This window comes from Yamadazyma tenuis, chromosome 1 (genome assembly GCF_029203305.1).
Source record: "Yamadazyma tenuis chromosome 1, complete sequence".
In the NCBI taxonomy this organism is placed as follows: Eukaryota; Fungi; Ascomycota; class Pichiomycetes; order Serinales; family Debaryomycetaceae; genus Yamadazyma; species Yamadazyma tenuis.
Window position 1 is genome coordinate 2,439,572 of NC_089461.1, and position 17,326 is coordinate 2,456,897.

Here is a 17,326-nt window from a genome sequence, read left to right on the forward strand (position 1 = left end):
GGACACCTGCTGGATAGCGGTATAGAACCTTTCTTATAATTAAATAGAGGAATTCCTTGCTTGCAGGTGACAATCCATGCATTTAGGTTTATCATACATACCGATATCCGATATTAAATGTATATATTTGACTGAAAACATGACCTCATCCTCAGGCCATTTTCCACTCATCTTCGGGTTATGTCCACGCCCCCCACACATTTGGCAGTCAGCCGCAATTGGTGCGATGATGTCAACTGATGTCATCCAGTCTACGTCTCGTGTGGGCGACAAATTGCTGCGATAAGCTTGTTATAGATGATAAAATCAGACATGGTTCGGAGTCCGGTTCGACAGAGTTCAGATTGCAACTCAGGATATCTGCTGCCATCTTCTCTGCCGGTGCATCCGCTGATCGAGCTGCATGGCCCCCGAGTCTCGGCAGGTGTGTCTCGCCTGTTCTTGCCGCTCTAGCATTTCGTAAATGACAAACGGATGATCTCATCTCCAGTGGGTTGCACTACAAATTGAACCCTGCTGCAAACGAACTGGTGATACTTTTGATGTCGTCATCGTTCATATCGTGCAGTTGGTGTTGTTTTTGCTTGAGGTAGTCCTGGTCAAGTTGGCTAAGTCGTGAGTAAAAGTTCAGGCTGATCATACTGGTAGCTTCCAGATTAAATTCATTGGCACTGAAATTGCTGGGGGTAGGTGAATCCTGCTTATAGCTGGTGTGGGTGTTTGCTCCGGCTTTGAAGTCGAGTTTCACGGTGCACATTTGGAGATTTTCGAGAAGACCCTCAACGAGGCATCCACGTTCTCGATAATGCACCAAAAGGTGATTCCAAAGGGGGTTACGGCTCAAGGTACGAGGGTTACCGAGAACTATCATTCCGTACTTGGCTCTCGTCAAGGCCACATTCAATCTGCGAGGATCTCTCAAAAAGCCAATCACCTGAGCCTCATTGGCCCTGACGCAGCTGAGAATAATAAAGTCTTTTTCCCGGCCCTGGAACGCATCGACACTGGCCACTTCTATCGACAAGTATTCATCCTTGTACTGGGTCTGCGTGGCATTAGTGGCCAAATACCGCGTCACAAAACTTTGTTGGCCCTCATACGGAGTGATGATTCCAATCTGGTCACCCTTAACCCCATCTTCAAACAACCGGTTGACGACTTTTTCCACTCTCATGGCCTCGACCCGGTTTAAGAAGGACGAGCCACTACCGCTAATCTCTTCCTTCCCGTAATTAGCCCAAAACATTGATGGAATATCCTGCACCGGCCATGGGAACGTCGAGTTTTTGATGAGTCTGTCTTCCACCGTTACTCCGTCTTGTAATGATCCTTCGTAAAACATGTTGGATGGGAACTCGCTAAGAGCTGGGTTCATTCTATATTGCACTTCCAACCGGAGTGGAACATGTCCCAACATGATGAACCTCTCAAATAAGGATTGTCTTAATCCGGCATCTGCTGCATCTTTTTCTGGGATCACCGGTCCCAATTGCTGATGATCGCCCACCAAGATCACCTGCCTTGCCCCCTTTACGATCGGAATTAAAACCTCGGGTTCGCATGCCTGTGTACTCTCATCTACCAAAACTGACCGGAAAATGAAATTCCGAAGCCTGGTATCGCTGGCCCCAACACACGTACAACAAATAATATCGGCCTTATCCAACAAACGAAGACTCTCCTGTGTCATCAACTTCTCGTACCGAACCCTGTCCTTGTGGTCAAGTTCTCCTGCTTCTTCTCTAAGCTTGATGAGTTTCTTGAGCTCTCCTTTGGACTTTTCTCTGAGCAAATAGTCCAAGCAATACCCTTCCACCGCAGTGGCGATATCTTCTCTTGCCCTGGCACGAAGCCGAAGAACCTTCAACCCCACCAGAGCCAACTTCTCTGTCAAATGGTCGACTGCCACGTTGGAAGGAGCACACACCAAAACCTTTTGTCCCTTGTTTAAATGCTTCAAGTGGTATATGATGGTGGCCGAAGTGACGGTTTTCCCGGTGCCGGGAGGACCTTGGATCAACGACAACGGTCTCTTCAACGCCGTGCGCACGGCATTGAGCTGCGAGCTGTTCAACTCTCCGAGCGTTGGAACGCTCAACTTATTGGGGAGCACCACGTTGAACTCGATGGGCTTCACCTCATGTCCCAAGATCTTATGATAAATATACGAACTGACCGACTTCTCATCGGTTGCAAACTTCGCCAATGCTGCCTGCATTCGGTCGAAAGCCACTCCCCGCCACACAAACTCGATGGTGAATCCACTGGTCATATCGGTCGGAGTTTCGCCCTTGCTGGGCACCAATTCCAAAGTGTACTTTTCCTGACGAGCTCCCGGCACCCCCACAATATACCCATAGCCTTCCCAGCCCGCGTACTGCAAGCCGTGGTACCGCAAGACGGCCTCGTCCCCCACCTTGACATTTACGTCGGAGCTGTCTACCCCGGGTGGTACAAACGATGCCAAATGGCGGTTGCTGAGAGTCAACTCCCACGACACGGTGATGTGCTCCAGAGTGTTGGCCTCCCTGCTGGACTTTTCGTACTCTGACACCAAGTTGACCAAGGGGGCAAACGACCGCTGGTACTGGATTCCATCGGGATACCTCATCAAAATCGGCAAGATCTCTTCTTTCTCGGTCTCAACCTCACCTTCAGGCAAGTCATGAAAGGTGGTATCTCTATTAAGTCTCCATTCTTTTTCGAGCTTTAAAATCTGCTCGTATGTGACATTGTTGGTGTTGACCAGTTCGGCCTCGGACGGAATGGCGGCTATCCATGGCAAAAACTCCCGTTCTTCAATGAGCGGCTTCCAGTTGTCTGAGTCCCAGTTGGGATCTTTCACCTGGGCACACGGCAACCGACAAAGAATCACCAATACTTGATCCTTCTTGGCGGTTACATACCCGAGGTTGAACACGTTGAGTTTGTTGCAGTGATAACATTCCAAGGTGGTGTCTCCCAAGACTGAGTCCTCATGTAACGAAACGGTTTTGTGTTTGGAAAGGGTTATATGGGTGACAATGTGGCTGCTGGAACCCCCTGCTTTGGAATTGCAAAACCACCGATTGCAGATGTTACATTTAACGACCGAGTCGACTGAATCAAGTCCACAGTAGGCACATGCATGTTCAGGTAGCTCATGCGACATCGCAACATCAAAGTCATTATGGGTGGCGGTCCGCAGCAATGGCTCAAACTCATAGTTACTGGTATCAAAGGTAGATGTATCACCATACTGGTCGAGTCCCAGCACAGAGCTCACGTCGCTTGGTGGTGGAGGTTGTCCAAATAATAGATCACTCATGGTGTTTGAAAATTGTGAAAGGCTTTTTCATGGAGTCGTGCGCGCTGCTGTCATATTAGCAGAGCTGGTGTCTACTGGTACCCATCTATCACTAGTACTGGGCAAAGAGTTCTACGTATAACCAAACAGGGGTAAGCGCCACTCTGTTAAAAATGCTTCCGCCACAACTCGGGCTTCTCACCAGATCACCGTATTTTTAAGTTAGTAGTTTTACTGTTAGTAAGCCACTATTACTAACATTTTGCAAATTAGTAAAGGGCGGCAAGGATTTCAAACTGGTTTTTCCGGCGCGATCACAACACCACACAAATGTGTGGAGTCCACCTGTGGAATATTTAAGCACGAGAAGGCCCCTTGAACTGCAACAGATATCACAAATTACAACAGATATCACAAATTACTTCACATATCAATTCATATAATTCACAATGGTTTCTATTGCTATCGTCGGAACTTCCGGTGCTTTGGGTGCCCCAGTGCTCAAGGCTTTACAAGAGCCTCTTTTTGCAGACAAAATCGATTTCCCCATTAAAGCCATTACCACCAAAGACAAGTCTTCGGAGTCGTCGGACAAGGTCCAGTATATCCAGGGAGATGTCACAAAGGATACCTCTCTGTTGGCTGAACAGTTGAAGAATACCGATGTGTTCATCAATTTGGCCCACCCAGATCCAGCAGTGTTGGGGGGTGTTGAAAAACTCATCACCACCATCAAACCAAAGCTTTACTTCCCATCCGACTTTGGGGTGGACTTCAACAAGCCCGACGCGAAAACCCTCCATCCCATTGTTCGGGGCAAGAGGGAACATGCCCAGAGACTTAGAGATGCTGGCATTAAGGTGGTTCAAGTTGCCACTAATTATTTCAAAATCCCCCCAGTTTTCTTGACCGTGTTCTTCGGACATGTTGGTCTTGATGTGGCTGGAAATACCTATACCAAAGTGGTTGATGGTAACGATAAAATCCAATTTTCTACCGCTTCTGATATTGGAAGAACCGTGGCTGCTATTGCTACTACCGATCCATCCAAGGTCCAAGACGCCTACAGGGTGTTTTCAGACGAAAAGCCAATCGCCGAGGTTGTGGCTGAGAAGGAAAAGGAGCTGGGAACTGAATTTAAAGTCAACGAAATCAAAGTCAAAGACTTACACGACCAGTGGCTTACTCAACTCGAGGGCAAGGATCCAGACTTCATTGCCTTCTTGTTTCAATCCTGGGCTGCCGGTGTTGCTGGTGGCGCGATCTTTGAGACCCGTGACAGGGAAGTGGTGAACCCAGGCCAGTCTTTGTGGAAGTGGGAAAAGTGGGATACCTAGTTAGATGTTAGTGTTTAGTTCTCAAATTGATAGTTTTGCAACCGCGCGTCTCGCATTCACCGGGCTTAGTTGACCCCGGTCTAGGGTTCAGCCGGTGATATTGAATGCCACAATCTAGAATTGGGGCATACAATATTGTCTACCATGTAGATAGACTTTTTTTGTGTGAAAGGAGGAATAAAAAATAATGGTTCTGGAGGCGGAATTCTGCCCCAGACACCCATGTATAACTCCAAGGTGCTCATGTGGACATGGACAAATACCCATCTATTTCTACCAAAAACACCTAGAACCGCTGGCTAATATTACAAACATATTTAACCTCCCGCTCATAATACATTCAAGTGCATAATCGTCGTACAACTCGTTCACCGTAAATTTTCACGACAGAATTGCCGGCTAAATGCAGCCACCCGCCCCGGAAGTTTCCTACTAATTGTAAAATAAACGAACTACAACGGGGATATTCAAGTAGCCAGTCTTGTGGCTATTTATTACGGTCGCTAATGGCAATTAACGAAGTGTTCAACAATATGAAAACACTCCATTGTCGCAAATAGTGCAATGGTTACGCGTTGGTGCAGCCAAATCATTTAACTTCTTTTAGACCAAATTGTGTGAGAATCGTCAACTTGTTCCTTACCAGAATTCACTATTTTTTTTTTCTAATCAACACCTGTTATATTCAATTGTTTTTTGAGTTCCTTTGCCTCGCCACTTTACTATTCTCCTCCTACCTGTAATTTTAGTGTACCATTGAGTAATATCCAACTCCAGTTTTTTTCTTGTAATATATCAGTATGGCAAAACAAACGGCATTCCACAGACTAATCGCCAGGGATAAAGGCATTTTCAACGGCAGAGACTTCTTGATTTCCAGTGATTCCATAACCTGGGTTCCTGCGTACGCCATCTTCATCACCGAGCAGGGCCAATTGTATTCTGCTGACGAAAACGACAACAACTACTTGTTGTTGCAGTTTTTGCAGAGTTGTTACATCCAAGTCATCCCCAACATCAACACATCCACCAGCCTGCAATTGAAAAAAAGCCGCAGCCGCTTGGCAAAGCCCAGCAAGGATCTGAGCACACTCCACGAGGTCCCGCCGCCAGTGGTGTTTATTAAAACGTTTGACAATGAAAAGCTCTATATCAAGGTTCCTTCCAAGAATAACTTTGGAAACTTATTGAGCTCCTTACTTGTATGGCAGAACTTGAACCCCAAGTCGCTCGTGAAGAAATGGTACTGTGAAAACAAATTTGTGCCCCAGCTGCCGGACTTTATTCATGAGGTTTTGGTGTGTAGGTTCAAGGTGTACGGTCCAGTTGTTAATAGAGGGAAGAATATGAACCTTGTAAAGGGCCCCAAGGTGCCCAATCACCTGAAAAATCTCTTTGTTGAGTCAGAAACTGGAACCACTCAGCTGCCGGTTATCAATGAAGGATGGTTCTATACGATGGGGGTGTTAAAGTCCAATGGGGTCTTGAACTTCATCACAGAGTTGGATGGAACATTGATCTACTCAATAGACATCAAAACCATCATGTCCAGCGAGGTCCGAGAAATGCATCACCTGATATTTGACAATTCCAACGTGTTGTTTGTGGGTCGTATAAAGGAATTGAGATGGAACAATCTCATCAAGAACAAATCTTCATCCATTAACGACCAGGTATATCCTCCGTTCATTGCCAAAGATGGCAAAACCATTAACTCATACAACAGGATTCTCATTGAGTTTCCGTTGCATATCGACTTGGAGGATTGGTTTGTCGGGTTGAATTATTTTTCCAAAAGAGAGTACATTGGCTCTTACAATCCCAAGACCGCCATCAACAAATCTAATTCGGTTAACGACATAATAAAGAAACTGGAAGATTTGGCGTTGAATGACAATCAAACTCTAGTCTCTTCTGATATCCCTAATCCCGATATATCCTTCAATATCGGTGATGTGTCAATGAACTCAACCACAACCGTTCCACCACATATTCCCAGATCCACGTCAATGAACCTTGACGCCAATTTGCTGATTTACGAGAAAGATTCTTTCAGGATTTCGAAAAAGCTCTCCGTGGACATCATTGAAGCTAAGTTCGACAATGAGGTATCTTCCAAATCAAAAATATATGCTGAAGTGGTAATGTGGGGACTCCCGTGGTCAAGAACTGCTATTGTGAACTACACCAATAATCCATTTTGGAAAGAAGAGTTCTCAACCGACTTGCCAATTTCCACTCAAATTATTCATATATTGATTAAAGAATGCAGTTTCAACGAGTCGAGTTACCTGGAAGGAGACAAAATAGTAGGAACAGTGTATATCACACCAGATATTTTAACCAGGCATTTTAACAACCACTCTACAATGCTGATTGAAGGCATTCTGAATGGAAATGCTATCAACGTGAGCGGAATGAACAATGGTGAAAATCCAAACTATGCAAACGATATTGTCAAACTATCAATTTACGATGCTTCGAATTTACCGATTGGTAAGTTGTTGGTGAATGTTAACTTCAAGGAGTACCACATCTTATCACCTAAGAACTTTAAGCCGTTGGAAAATATGCTCCATAATGCTCCCATGACTGACTTAATTGAGTTCTGCAATAGCAATGTCTCTACTGCTGAGTTTGAAAATGTCAGTATAATTATGTTGGATATTTTCCAGAGTCTCGGTATAGAAGACAAGTGGTTTAAGGCGTTGATGGACGCTGAATTGATTAATGTCGATAAGGTCACTAGACAAAACTATGTCAGTAAAGCATCTACACCTTCCTCGTCCTCCAACAATGTGTTCAACACCTTATTTAGAGGTTCGTCTATCTTCTCCAAATCACTTGAAAAGTATAATTTAAGAATAGGGCAAGAATACTTGGAGAAGGTGTTTGGAGACTTTTTTGCAATCATAGATAAGGAAAAGAAGAATTGTGAAGTTGACCCCAGATACGTACGGCTCCAAGAAAAGGCTGAGCGTAAGGGCAAAAACGTGGATGATACAGATTCAGAAGATTCTGATGAAGAGGATGATGGGTATGATTCGGACGAAGAAGCACGTATAGATAAGCGTGTCAAGGCCATGGTTGAACACAATTCCAATAACTTGTATGAGTACGCAGAAATGCTCTGGCAAAAGATTTACATCACCTCAAATGATTTACCCGAGCAAATCAAGAGTCAATTGAAGCAGTTCAGAAACAAGGTTGAGTTGGCCTGTGACCCAAATGACAAAATTACTGCCTTGAATTGTTTAAGTGCTTTTATATTTTTGAGATTCTTTTGTCCTGCCATTTTAAATCCAAAGTTGTTCTATTTGACTAAAAATCACCAAACGGGGAGGTCACAGAGAACCTTGACATTGATTGCCAAGATCTTATTGAACTTGGCCAACCGTCAAGAGTTTTCGCCCCATAAGGAACCACATCTTGTGCAAATGAATAAGTTTTTGGATAAACATAAGGAAGAAGTGTTAGACTATTTCGACAAGATCACGGGAAGGAAGAACGATTTCCATGAGAAGATTTTGGAATTGAGTCATGAGGTGAAAAGGTTTGATTTGGGATTGTCAGGTGATACAACATCAAACGAACTTCCAACTACTCCTTATCTCATTGATAAATACTTAAGATTAACTGAACTTATCTATTTGCTAGAGAACAAAACTTCGGGAGGAACGTCCGAAGATGATTTTGGTGACGACGATGAAGAAGAAGAAGAAGATGATCATGATCATGATGATCATGATGATCATGATCATGATGGCGATAAGGAAGACAACCATAGCGAAGGTACCGATGTGGCTGAAGTGTCGCCAATCCCTGAAGAGGCCATAATTAGCGATAAGGCTTCAACGGACGAATCACGGGACCAGTTTGATTTCAACTCAGTTAGCACCAGCAAGTTCAACAACAGGAGGACCAAATTGAATGGAATCAATGAGAGTGATATCAGAATCCGCAACAACGTCTACAAGATCGGATCATTGGAATTCGAAAAGTCCGAGTTCTTGGACCTAGCGGGCGAAGACGAGACCGAAAGTTTCATCAAGAGTTTGTGCAAAAGCGACGAAAACATCTTCTCGTTCATAACCTCCAACATAACCCTTAAAGATCTTCAAAAAACCAGCAATCGCTTAAGAAAGAGAATCTTGGAATTGGAAAGCTTCTTAAGTAACTACGAATATCCAGCCAACTACCAAAGTGACCAAACCATGTGGGACGCCTTTGCTAACCGACTCTTGTCCACCTCGTATTTGGACCTCAACCGTAGCTGTGTTGTGCAATGGGAAGATTATAATGGAGAAGTTCCTCTTCGCTATAAGAGAATAGTCGATAACGGTCTCAACTACTTAAAGTTGAAATTCTTCGATGAAGCCTTCAACGGGGAGCCCGGCTTAACTACTTCATACACGCTCCATAACCACTTGGGTGACGAGAATGTTTTGAAGAGCCCTAGCTCCAAAAACCCATTTAAAAAGTGGTTTAATAAGCCTTAATCAGTAGCTCAATACAAATACATCGGGGATAAAAAACGCTCGTACACGACTTCTCATTCCGCTGTTGGTTTTTTCCAAACTAAAAGCAAAACACGACACAGCAAACTCAGGTGCACAAATCCTGTCAACTTTTTGGACACAATTGATAGATTGTTTGACATTCACTAATAGACTCATAGATTTGTACAGAGCACTTGATTCCAAAAATGGCCACTGAAGAAGAAATATTGGCCTCTTACCCTCAGGTTTCTGCTCCTACAGACCAGAGTGGATACACTTCCAATTTAACCGAAGAACAAGAACAGGTGCTTAAACAATTAGAAGCCGCTTTAAAAGAGTTGGGATACACAAAGAGATTGGACAAGGCATCGTTGTTGCGGTTTTTGAGAGCCAGAAAGTTTGACTTGGAAAAAACCAAGCAAATGTTCGTCAGCTGTGAAGCCTGGAGAAAAGAGTTTGGCACCGACACCATTTTGACCGACTTTAAGTACACCGAAAAGCCTTTGGTAGCCAAGATGTACCCCCAATACTATCACAAAACTGACAAGGATGGAAGACCCGTGTACTACGAAGAGTTGGGAAAGGTGTACTTGCCAGATATGTTGAAGATTACCTCTCAGGACAGAATGCTCAAGAACTTGGTTTGGGAATACGAGTCCTTCACCAACAATAGATTGCCTGCTTGCTCTAGAAAGTTTGGTTGTTTGGTGGAGACTTCTTGTACCATCTTAGACTTGAAGGGTATATCTATTTCGTCTGCTTATCAGGTGGTGGGCTATGTCAAAGAAGCGTCTAAAATCGGCCAAGACTACTACCCTGAAAGAATGGGTAAGTTTTATTGTATCAACGCCCCATTTGGTTTTTCCACTGCTTTCAAGTTATTCAAGGCATTTTTGGATCCTGTCACGGTGTCCAAGATTTTCATCTTGGGAAGCTCCTATCAAAAGGACTTGTTAAAGCAGATTCCTCCTGAAAATTTGCCCAAAAAATATGGAGGCCAGTCGGATGTGTCTGAGCAAGAATTGTACTTGAGTGACATAGGTCCCTGGAGAGAAGCCGAATACATCGGTCCTGAAGGGGAAGCTCCCAAATCAATTGATATGAGTTAGTATAGTAAAGTTAATATAGTAAACACTGTTTTATTTATTGTCCTTAATTTTATGGCCGATGCGGTTCCCACTCCACCTGCCTATCTCTTTCGGCCGGAGAGGGCCGATGCAAATGGATGCAAAATTAGGTGAGAACCTCGAGGCAGCGCTCTTATATTTTGTATACGAAATTCTTTCTTTCCCTATTTGGAAGAATCCTCCAATTTTAAGATACTGGACATTGAAATTGTCCTGCGGGAAGAGCCCTTGTTTCTGTGTCCGAGCTGTTCAGTAGAGCAATTAGTGTAGATCGCAGCATATAAGGAAAAGAGTAAACCCTGAAAAAAATTGGTTCGAGTAATTCAAGGCTCTAAAGCTATGACCGATGACAAAACTTCTATGAGCCTCTCTCTTCCTGATTCTATAGTCAGACAGGGGTTAAATAATACTAGCCATGAGCATACTCATCCGGAGACAGAAATGAGGGCTCCTAAGAACCATGATTATCTGTCTGTAGATATCACGGAGCAGAGAGAACAGGCAACCCAAACTCATATCATACAACACCATCAGGATTCCAGTGCTGAAAGCCACAGCAATACCCTTTGGCGGTTGCCAAACTCTCTTGAGTCAAAAATCAGACACCCCAATTTCCACAAAAACGACGAACGGGTGAATCGGGTATCTTCAGACCTATCGTTGGTATCCAAGGTGCAAAACAACTCCAGGTACTTTGTTCGAATGGGTTCTTCTGCTAAAGTTGTCGAAAAGTTTGACGATGTGGAAGATCCATATTACTACTACGCATATGCGGCACTCTCTTCTAGTTCGAGCGAGGTTTCAAGTAGCATATGCAACACACCCGAACGGTTTTGTATTTTGAACCTTGATGACACCATAATGACACCTGAAGAGTTCAAAAATATTGATGACCAGTTTCCCAAAGATCTCGACCCTTTCAAGAACAAGTGGAACTACCTAAACCCTATTATCTATGTGACGCATTTTTACTATGGACAAATTTTTGCAGCCATTGCATTGATGGTAATTATCATTTTCGGGTCCATTGGATACGGGATCCATGTTGCAAAAGAGTGGTGGTCTCCACTTCCACCTGAAGTATATGAAGTTCTTTCTCCATACATTTATCCTCCACTATCAGCCATCAGAACCTCACTAGTTGATCCTGATACTCCTAAAGACGCACACCAACGCAAAAGCTTCCAAACCGGCGAAATGTGGGACTTGGTATTCTCTGATGAATTCAATGCCGATGGTCGTACTTTTTTTGAGGGTGATGATCAGTTCTTCAATGCCGTGGACATTCATTATGCGGCCACCAATGACTTGGAATACTATATTCCCGACATGGTGGAGACCAGCAACGGAAGTCTACGAATTACATTAGATGCATTTCCCATCAACGGGTTGGACTACCGGTCGGCAATGCTTCAGAGTTGGAACCAGTTGTGTTTTAGCAGTAATGCTATTGTTGAGGTGAGTCTTCGAATGCCTGGGTACTCTCAGGAAAGCGGTTTATGGCCAGCTGTGTGGAGTCTAGGTAATTTGGCAAGACCCAGTTTCCAGGCCACTACTGATGGAGTATGGCCCTATTCCTATGATGAGTGTGACCATGGAATCACTCCCAATCAGTCTTCTCCTGACGGGATATCGTTCTTACCTGGTCAGAGATTAAGCAAGTGTACTTGTTTGGGAGAAGACCATCCGAATGTTGGAGTTGGCCGAGGAGCCCCCGAAATTGATATAATCGAAGGATTCCACAACGCTTTTGATAAGAAAGGAGTTGGTGTCCAAACCTTACAGGTTGCTCCGTTCGATTCCTGGTGGAGGCCAGATTACGACTATATGATGATTGAGAATCCAAATATCACATCTTTGAAACCAGACACAGGAACCCCAACGCAAGAAGCTATTGCAGCTGGAACCATCATGAACGAAAACTGGTATGTTAACCATCAAAATACCACCGATCCTGATAGGCACACATATTTCCAGAAATTTGGGTTTGAGTATCTGAGTGCAAAGACTGCCGAGACTGATAGTTATATTCAGTTTTTCGCAGCCAACTCACCTACTATGTCCATTAGAGGAGATGCTCTTCATCCTACCAATAATATTGGGTGGAGGCAGATCACCAAAGAGCCCATGTCTCTAGTTTTCAATCTCGGGCTTTCGGAGACGTGGTCGACGGTGGATTTTGGTTCATTGAAGTTCCCTGCCGTATTTGAAATCGACTATGTGAGAATCTACCAACAGAAAAACGACACCTCGATCACGTGCGACCCATATGGTTTCCCGACCAGTGAGTATATATATCAGCATTTAAATGCTTATAGAAACTTCAACCTTACAAGCTGGAAACAAGCAGGCTACAAAAGCCCCAAAAACAGCTTGATGCATGGATGCTATTAACAGCCAAATTTGTGCGCGTTGTTTTGAGTTCAGTTATATCGCGTCTTTTCTCATGTATAGAACACAACATACCAAATAATCAGAACTATCAACATGTTGGAACAACCCCTTCTGCTTGATTTCCTGGACTCTCCATTGTTCTCCCAGGTGGATTCTGTTGTTGAAAAGACATCCAATACCTTTGAAATGAGCACATCGCTTCTTTTCGGGGCACCTGATTCCTCTGAGAAAGAAGTCAAGCTCTTTAACGGATCAACCATTAAATTGAAGAAGAAAGTAGCGGTACCGGCTCTTCAAGAACTGGAGCTTTCTAACGAAGGTATGTCGATTATTGACATGGATCTTTTGTTCCAAAAGGCCAAACAAAGACAAACATATAAAGATAATCAGAAGCAGGCGGCCGCCACCTCAAATTCTAAACCTGTCCACAAACCAACACATGTTTGGACAGAGCAATACCGACCCCAACGGTTTGTTCAGTTATGTTCCGCTGGAAATGATAGACAATACAGAATGATCTCCCACTGGTTGAAAAAGTGGTCTGGGGTTGTCTACAATGAAGCATTCGATGACGATGAAGGAAACATAGATTCGTTAGGAAGACCTATGAGAAAATTCCTCTTGATCAGTGGTCCTTCAGGAATTGGAAAGACTGCAGCTGCCCATATCATTGCTAAACAGTTGGGATATAATGTGGAAGAGTTGAATGCTGCCAACAGCATGAACTCGCTTCCTAACAGTAATTCCAGTGGTAACAATTACACTAATGTGGTGAACTCATTGAAGTTGAAAATTCAAAATGCGTTGACATCCAATTCCATTCAATCCAAAGGTAATAAAATTCTGACTAATAGCAAGCCCACCTGTTTGATCATAGATGAAATCGATACGGCTGGGAACTCGAGTGACATAATCCGAGTATTGAATGAAATTCACCAGTCCGACCAAAGGGCCTTCAACCAATTGAATAACAAAAATGTATTTGGCAATAGTAACTCAAAGAGTAAGAGGAAAGACCAGCTCTTGAACAGACCCATCATTTGTATTGCTAACGATGCTTTCACAACTAGTTCGAGGACTTATGGAGGGTTCAATATGGATAAACTTAGAAACATGTCTGAGTTGGTAACTTTCCAAAAACCCACCATTCAAAAGACTAACTCTGGTATGAAGATTGGTGGAAAAGCTCTCAAGTCTGTCAAAGAGTATATCAAATGGATCAGTGATAAGGAGAATTTAAAACTAGGATTTCAAGAAATTGGTGAGATTGTTGAGATTTGTGAAGGAGATATTAGGGCTTGTATAAATCATTTACAGTTCAACGGAAGAAAAGTCCAAGTGCCTATGATTGAGGGTGCCCACAACAAACTGACCAAAGACCTACAGCTTTCATGGTTTAAAATCGCTGAAATGATATTTAAAAGAGATCCTCTGTTAAGCAAAGAAGCTGATTTTGGCATGTTGATGGAAACCATTATGAATGGTGCTGGTAAATCGGTTTCGGCTTCAAATAGCACTTTGGACAAAGTTATAAGGGCCTGTTTTAACAGGTACTTGGACTCTGTTCACTATCAAGATGATTCCTTGGTTAAACCATGTGAGTTAAGCGATTGGTTGGACTTTTACGATAAGGTCGGAAACTCTAATGATGCCTTGGACTATGCCAGCTTGGTTAGTATGAAATTTTGGGTCTTGTTCAGTGAATCCAACCCAAACAGGGTTTCCAAGAGCTTGATCCCAGATATAAAGAACCTAGAGTACGAATCTAATGAGATGAAAAAGGTGAATAAATCTATTATCAAGAGCTTCATTTCCAATCTTCCCGTTGAAGCTGGATTGAGCTTAGGTGGTGGATTTGAGAATAATGAGTCATTCGGGCTATTTGTGCTCCCATTGATACACAAGATCATTTCACCTGAGATGACATCAAGCGGTGGTTCCATCTCACTATCGATGAAACTGAAACTGTCGTTAAGTGACTTTGATCAGGATGGCCTTGTAAAAGCTGCCAAAGTGATCAAAGACTTTGGTATTCAGTTGGAATCACTAAGAGACACTACCACCAACTTAACCAGTTTGGAGTTCTATCCAAATCTTGATTCGTTGGTGCTTTACAATTCTGATTACCTAAAGACTCCAATTGAAAGCACTATAAAGCAAATCCAAGCCAGGAGAAAATGGATGTTCCCCCTATTGCAAACAGAATTGGAAAGAGAAGACGTGGTAAGACTAATTGAAAAACGGAAAGCAGTTCAGCTAGGTGCTGTTGATTCTACCAAATCTAATAAGAAACAAAAAACTACTAGTCTTGAATTCTTTAAAGGACAATACGATGGGCTTTCAACTCATATTCAACAGGCCAAAGATAAAGTGGATTCTGAAGCTACTCGGATCTGGGTCAAGTACAACGAAGGGTTTTCCAATGCTGTGCGAAAGAATATTGGTTGGAACGATTTGTGGATAGCTTAAGTATATAGCATTATATGTGGTTGGTACACGCAACGCTCACACTGATAAGCGAAGTACTCGAAATACAAAAAGTTGGATGTGCTAAATGAGTAGTTACTTGAGTCAATTGGTACCCAGAATACCATTGATTGGAGGTAATGAAACTGGGAATGACTACTTGAAAACCATTCAAGGTAAAACCCCGAAGCTAAAATATATCACCATTTTCAACCCGGAGTTCATCACTGGTAAGGGCGAGGAGAACGAAGACTTGTTACATCAAATCTTTTGTTTTATATCCGATAATAATGAAGGAGATGATCTAGAATCTAACAAAGTTGAACAGGTTCGTATTATAGGACTTGTTCAAGCAATGGAAGGGTTGTCTAATGATTTCAATAACACCAAAGGCTCGGAAGCTCATATAATCAACGCCAGCAAATCCACTATAATTGTTAAATCGCTTGAAGGATCATTCACTTTAGCGTGCTCAATCTCAATGCCTGAAGATGCAATCAAGCAAGCGGCTATAAGCCAGCAGATGATCAATTTAATCGATATGTCGTATGACTTTTTCAAGCTTCTCAATACAAGCTTTGCCAATATCATGGACAACTATAACTCTGACATTTTGAGAAATTTGATCAAAGAGAACTGGTCAGGCTTCTTTCAAAGCTACAACTCGGAAAACTTCAAGTTTCCCCCCACCGTTAAATGGCCTAATAGCTTGAATTATAAAGGATTCTTAGGGTTTTTTGATAGCCTTGAGCCTGAACCCAAGCTCTATAAAAAGTCATCAATTGAACTCAATTACAACATGAAATACGAGATAGATCAGGTTCTAAGCTCTCTGGGATCAGATGGTCCTTTGGGTGTTATACTTAGCTGTTTTAATAAGAGTGTGCCCAAGAAATACGGACTTATATTCAGTAATTCTTGCTTTGATGATGAACTACAGGAGTCTTCGATACTGAATGACAGCCTTATAGATATTTACAACTACCTCGAGTATTATGACTATCATGATAAGTTGAATACAGCTGATTTGATCAAACTCAGCAACAAGGACCTCTTTTCGTCGCCTTCACAAATGAAAGAGAACATTAACATTGAGTTTGCAGAAGAAAGACAAACAAGCGAGGAAACAGAGACTAACTACTTGAGAGATGGAGTTTATTTTGCACGAGATATGTTGAATCCAATCAACTTGACCAATAATTTGGTGATTCTGCCCCTAAACTATACCATGAACAGCATGATGAACATGAGATTGAATTCCGAACCAAGCAACTGGTTGAAAATTCCAACTTATTTCCAGTTTGGTAGTGATGCTGAACCAGTTTCTGAAATTAGGGTAGAAGAACTGCCGTCAATTCCCGGTTCATATGTGATCGGGTTGGTGAGAGACAAAACTGGCACCGAAATCATCCAGAGAAAGCTCGTCTACTTGGACACCAAAATGAAAAACGGGCAAGGAGAAGTTGTCCAAGAAGAACGAGAGTATCTGTTGGTTATATACGAAAAAGATGGAATTTATATGACATTGATCTATAATTCATCCATGGCAGAGTTGGATGATCCCCAGTTTTACCTGAAATTAAGCAAGAACACTATCATTCCAACTTTAGATGAGCTGGCAGATTTTTTACAAGGAACTGACATGATGGAGTCGAGTGTTGGGTCTCTAACGAAAAGTATAAATGAGTCGGCAGCTGACCAAGTGGATAGTGATTTCTTCTTTGTCATCTATGATGAACAGGAGAAGCACATCAAATCATCACTCCCATATTTACCACTACCCATAAACTTGGAGGAGGTGAACCAGGCAGACAAGTCAGCTCTAAACATACGAAGTGCTATGTTCTACCTCCATGATCAGCTTCTTGACTTGTTTTTTCTCCAGAAAACTGAGTTCTTGAAAAACAACCACCTTAATGAATACTTCCACAAATTCAGCACCAATAAAATCAATGACTGGATGTTCTACTACATCAAATACGAAGAAAAGTATATTATCATAATCAGAAACATTAATCATAATAATGCCTTTAAAAGAAGAAGGCACTTGGCTCAAGTCAAATCGGGTGTACTGGTTGTATCAGAAAACGTCATAAAGGTGGACTTCCTAGATAATTTGGGCGATGATGTCAAGCTCTGGTTCGAGAACTACATGATCAACGGCAGCACATAGAAGTCATAGCGGTTCTTATAGTTCACTTTTAGCAATATACTAAT

At 42.7% G+C, this 17,326-nt stretch overlaps 7 protein-coding genes across 7 annotated transcripts; 6 read left to right on the forward strand and 1 right to left on the reverse strand. All coding sequences in view use genetic code 12, as the record gives it.

Moving 5' to 3' along the window:
- Positions 1-499: 499 nt before the first annotated feature.
- Positions 500-3,307, reverse strand: NAM7 (ATP-dependent RNA helicase; the record flags this gene model as incomplete). Its single annotated transcript, XM_066157602.1, has 1 exon — positions 500-3,307. The coding sequence occupies one exon, from the start codon at positions 3,305-3,307 to the stop codon at positions 500-502; it is 2,808 nt and encodes a 935-aa protein (XP_066013699.1).
- A 428-nt stretch (positions 3,308-3,735) lies between these two features.
- Positions 3,736-4,623, forward strand: PSN45_001195 (uncharacterized protein; the record flags this gene model as incomplete). Its single annotated transcript, XM_006688546.2, has 1 exon — positions 3,736-4,623. One exon carries the CDS (start codon positions 3,736-3,738, stop codon positions 4,621-4,623), a length of 888 nt encoding a protein of 295 aa, XP_006688609.1.
- Positions 4,624-5,423: 800 nt separating this feature from the next.
- Positions 5,424-9,122, forward strand: BUD2 (GTPase activating factor; the record flags this gene model as incomplete). The annotated part of the gene is made up of 1 exon (XM_066157603.1): positions 5,424-9,122. The coding sequence occupies one exon, from the start codon at positions 5,424-5,426 to the stop codon at positions 9,120-9,122; it is 3,699 nt and encodes a 1,232-aa protein (XP_066013700.1).
- Positions 9,123-9,328: 206 nt separating this feature from the next.
- SEC14 (cytosolic factor, phosphatidylinositol/phosphatidylcholine transfer protein) lies at positions 9,329-10,231 on the forward strand (the record flags this gene model as incomplete). The annotated part of the gene is made up of 1 exon (XM_006688548.1): positions 9,329-10,231. The coding sequence occupies one exon, from the start codon at positions 9,329-9,331 to the stop codon at positions 10,229-10,231; it is 903 nt and encodes a 300-aa protein (XP_006688611.1).
- Positions 10,232-10,588: 357 nt separating this feature from the next.
- On the forward strand, positions 10,589-12,643 carry KRE6_2 (beta-glucan synthesis-associated protein; the record flags this gene model as incomplete). The annotated part of the gene is made up of 1 exon (XM_006688549.2): positions 10,589-12,643. The coding sequence occupies one exon, from the start codon at positions 10,589-10,591 to the stop codon at positions 12,641-12,643; it is 2,055 nt and encodes a 684-aa protein (XP_006688612.2).
- A 93-nt stretch (positions 12,644-12,736) lies between these two features.
- On the forward strand, positions 12,737-15,112 carry ctf18 (Chromosome transmission fidelity protein 18; the record flags this gene model as incomplete). Its single annotated transcript, XM_006688550.2, has 1 exon — positions 12,737-15,112. One exon carries the CDS (start codon positions 12,737-12,739, stop codon positions 15,110-15,112), a length of 2,376 nt encoding a protein of 791 aa, XP_006688613.1.
- An 85-nt stretch (positions 15,113-15,197) lies between these two features.
- CCZ1 (vacuolar fusion protein ccz1) lies at positions 15,198-17,282 on the forward strand (the record flags this gene model as incomplete). Its single annotated transcript, XM_006688551.1, has 1 exon — positions 15,198-17,282. One exon carries the CDS (start codon positions 15,198-15,200, stop codon positions 17,280-17,282), a length of 2,085 nt encoding a protein of 694 aa, XP_006688614.1.
- Between the last annotated feature and the right edge of the window lie 44 nt (positions 17,283-17,326).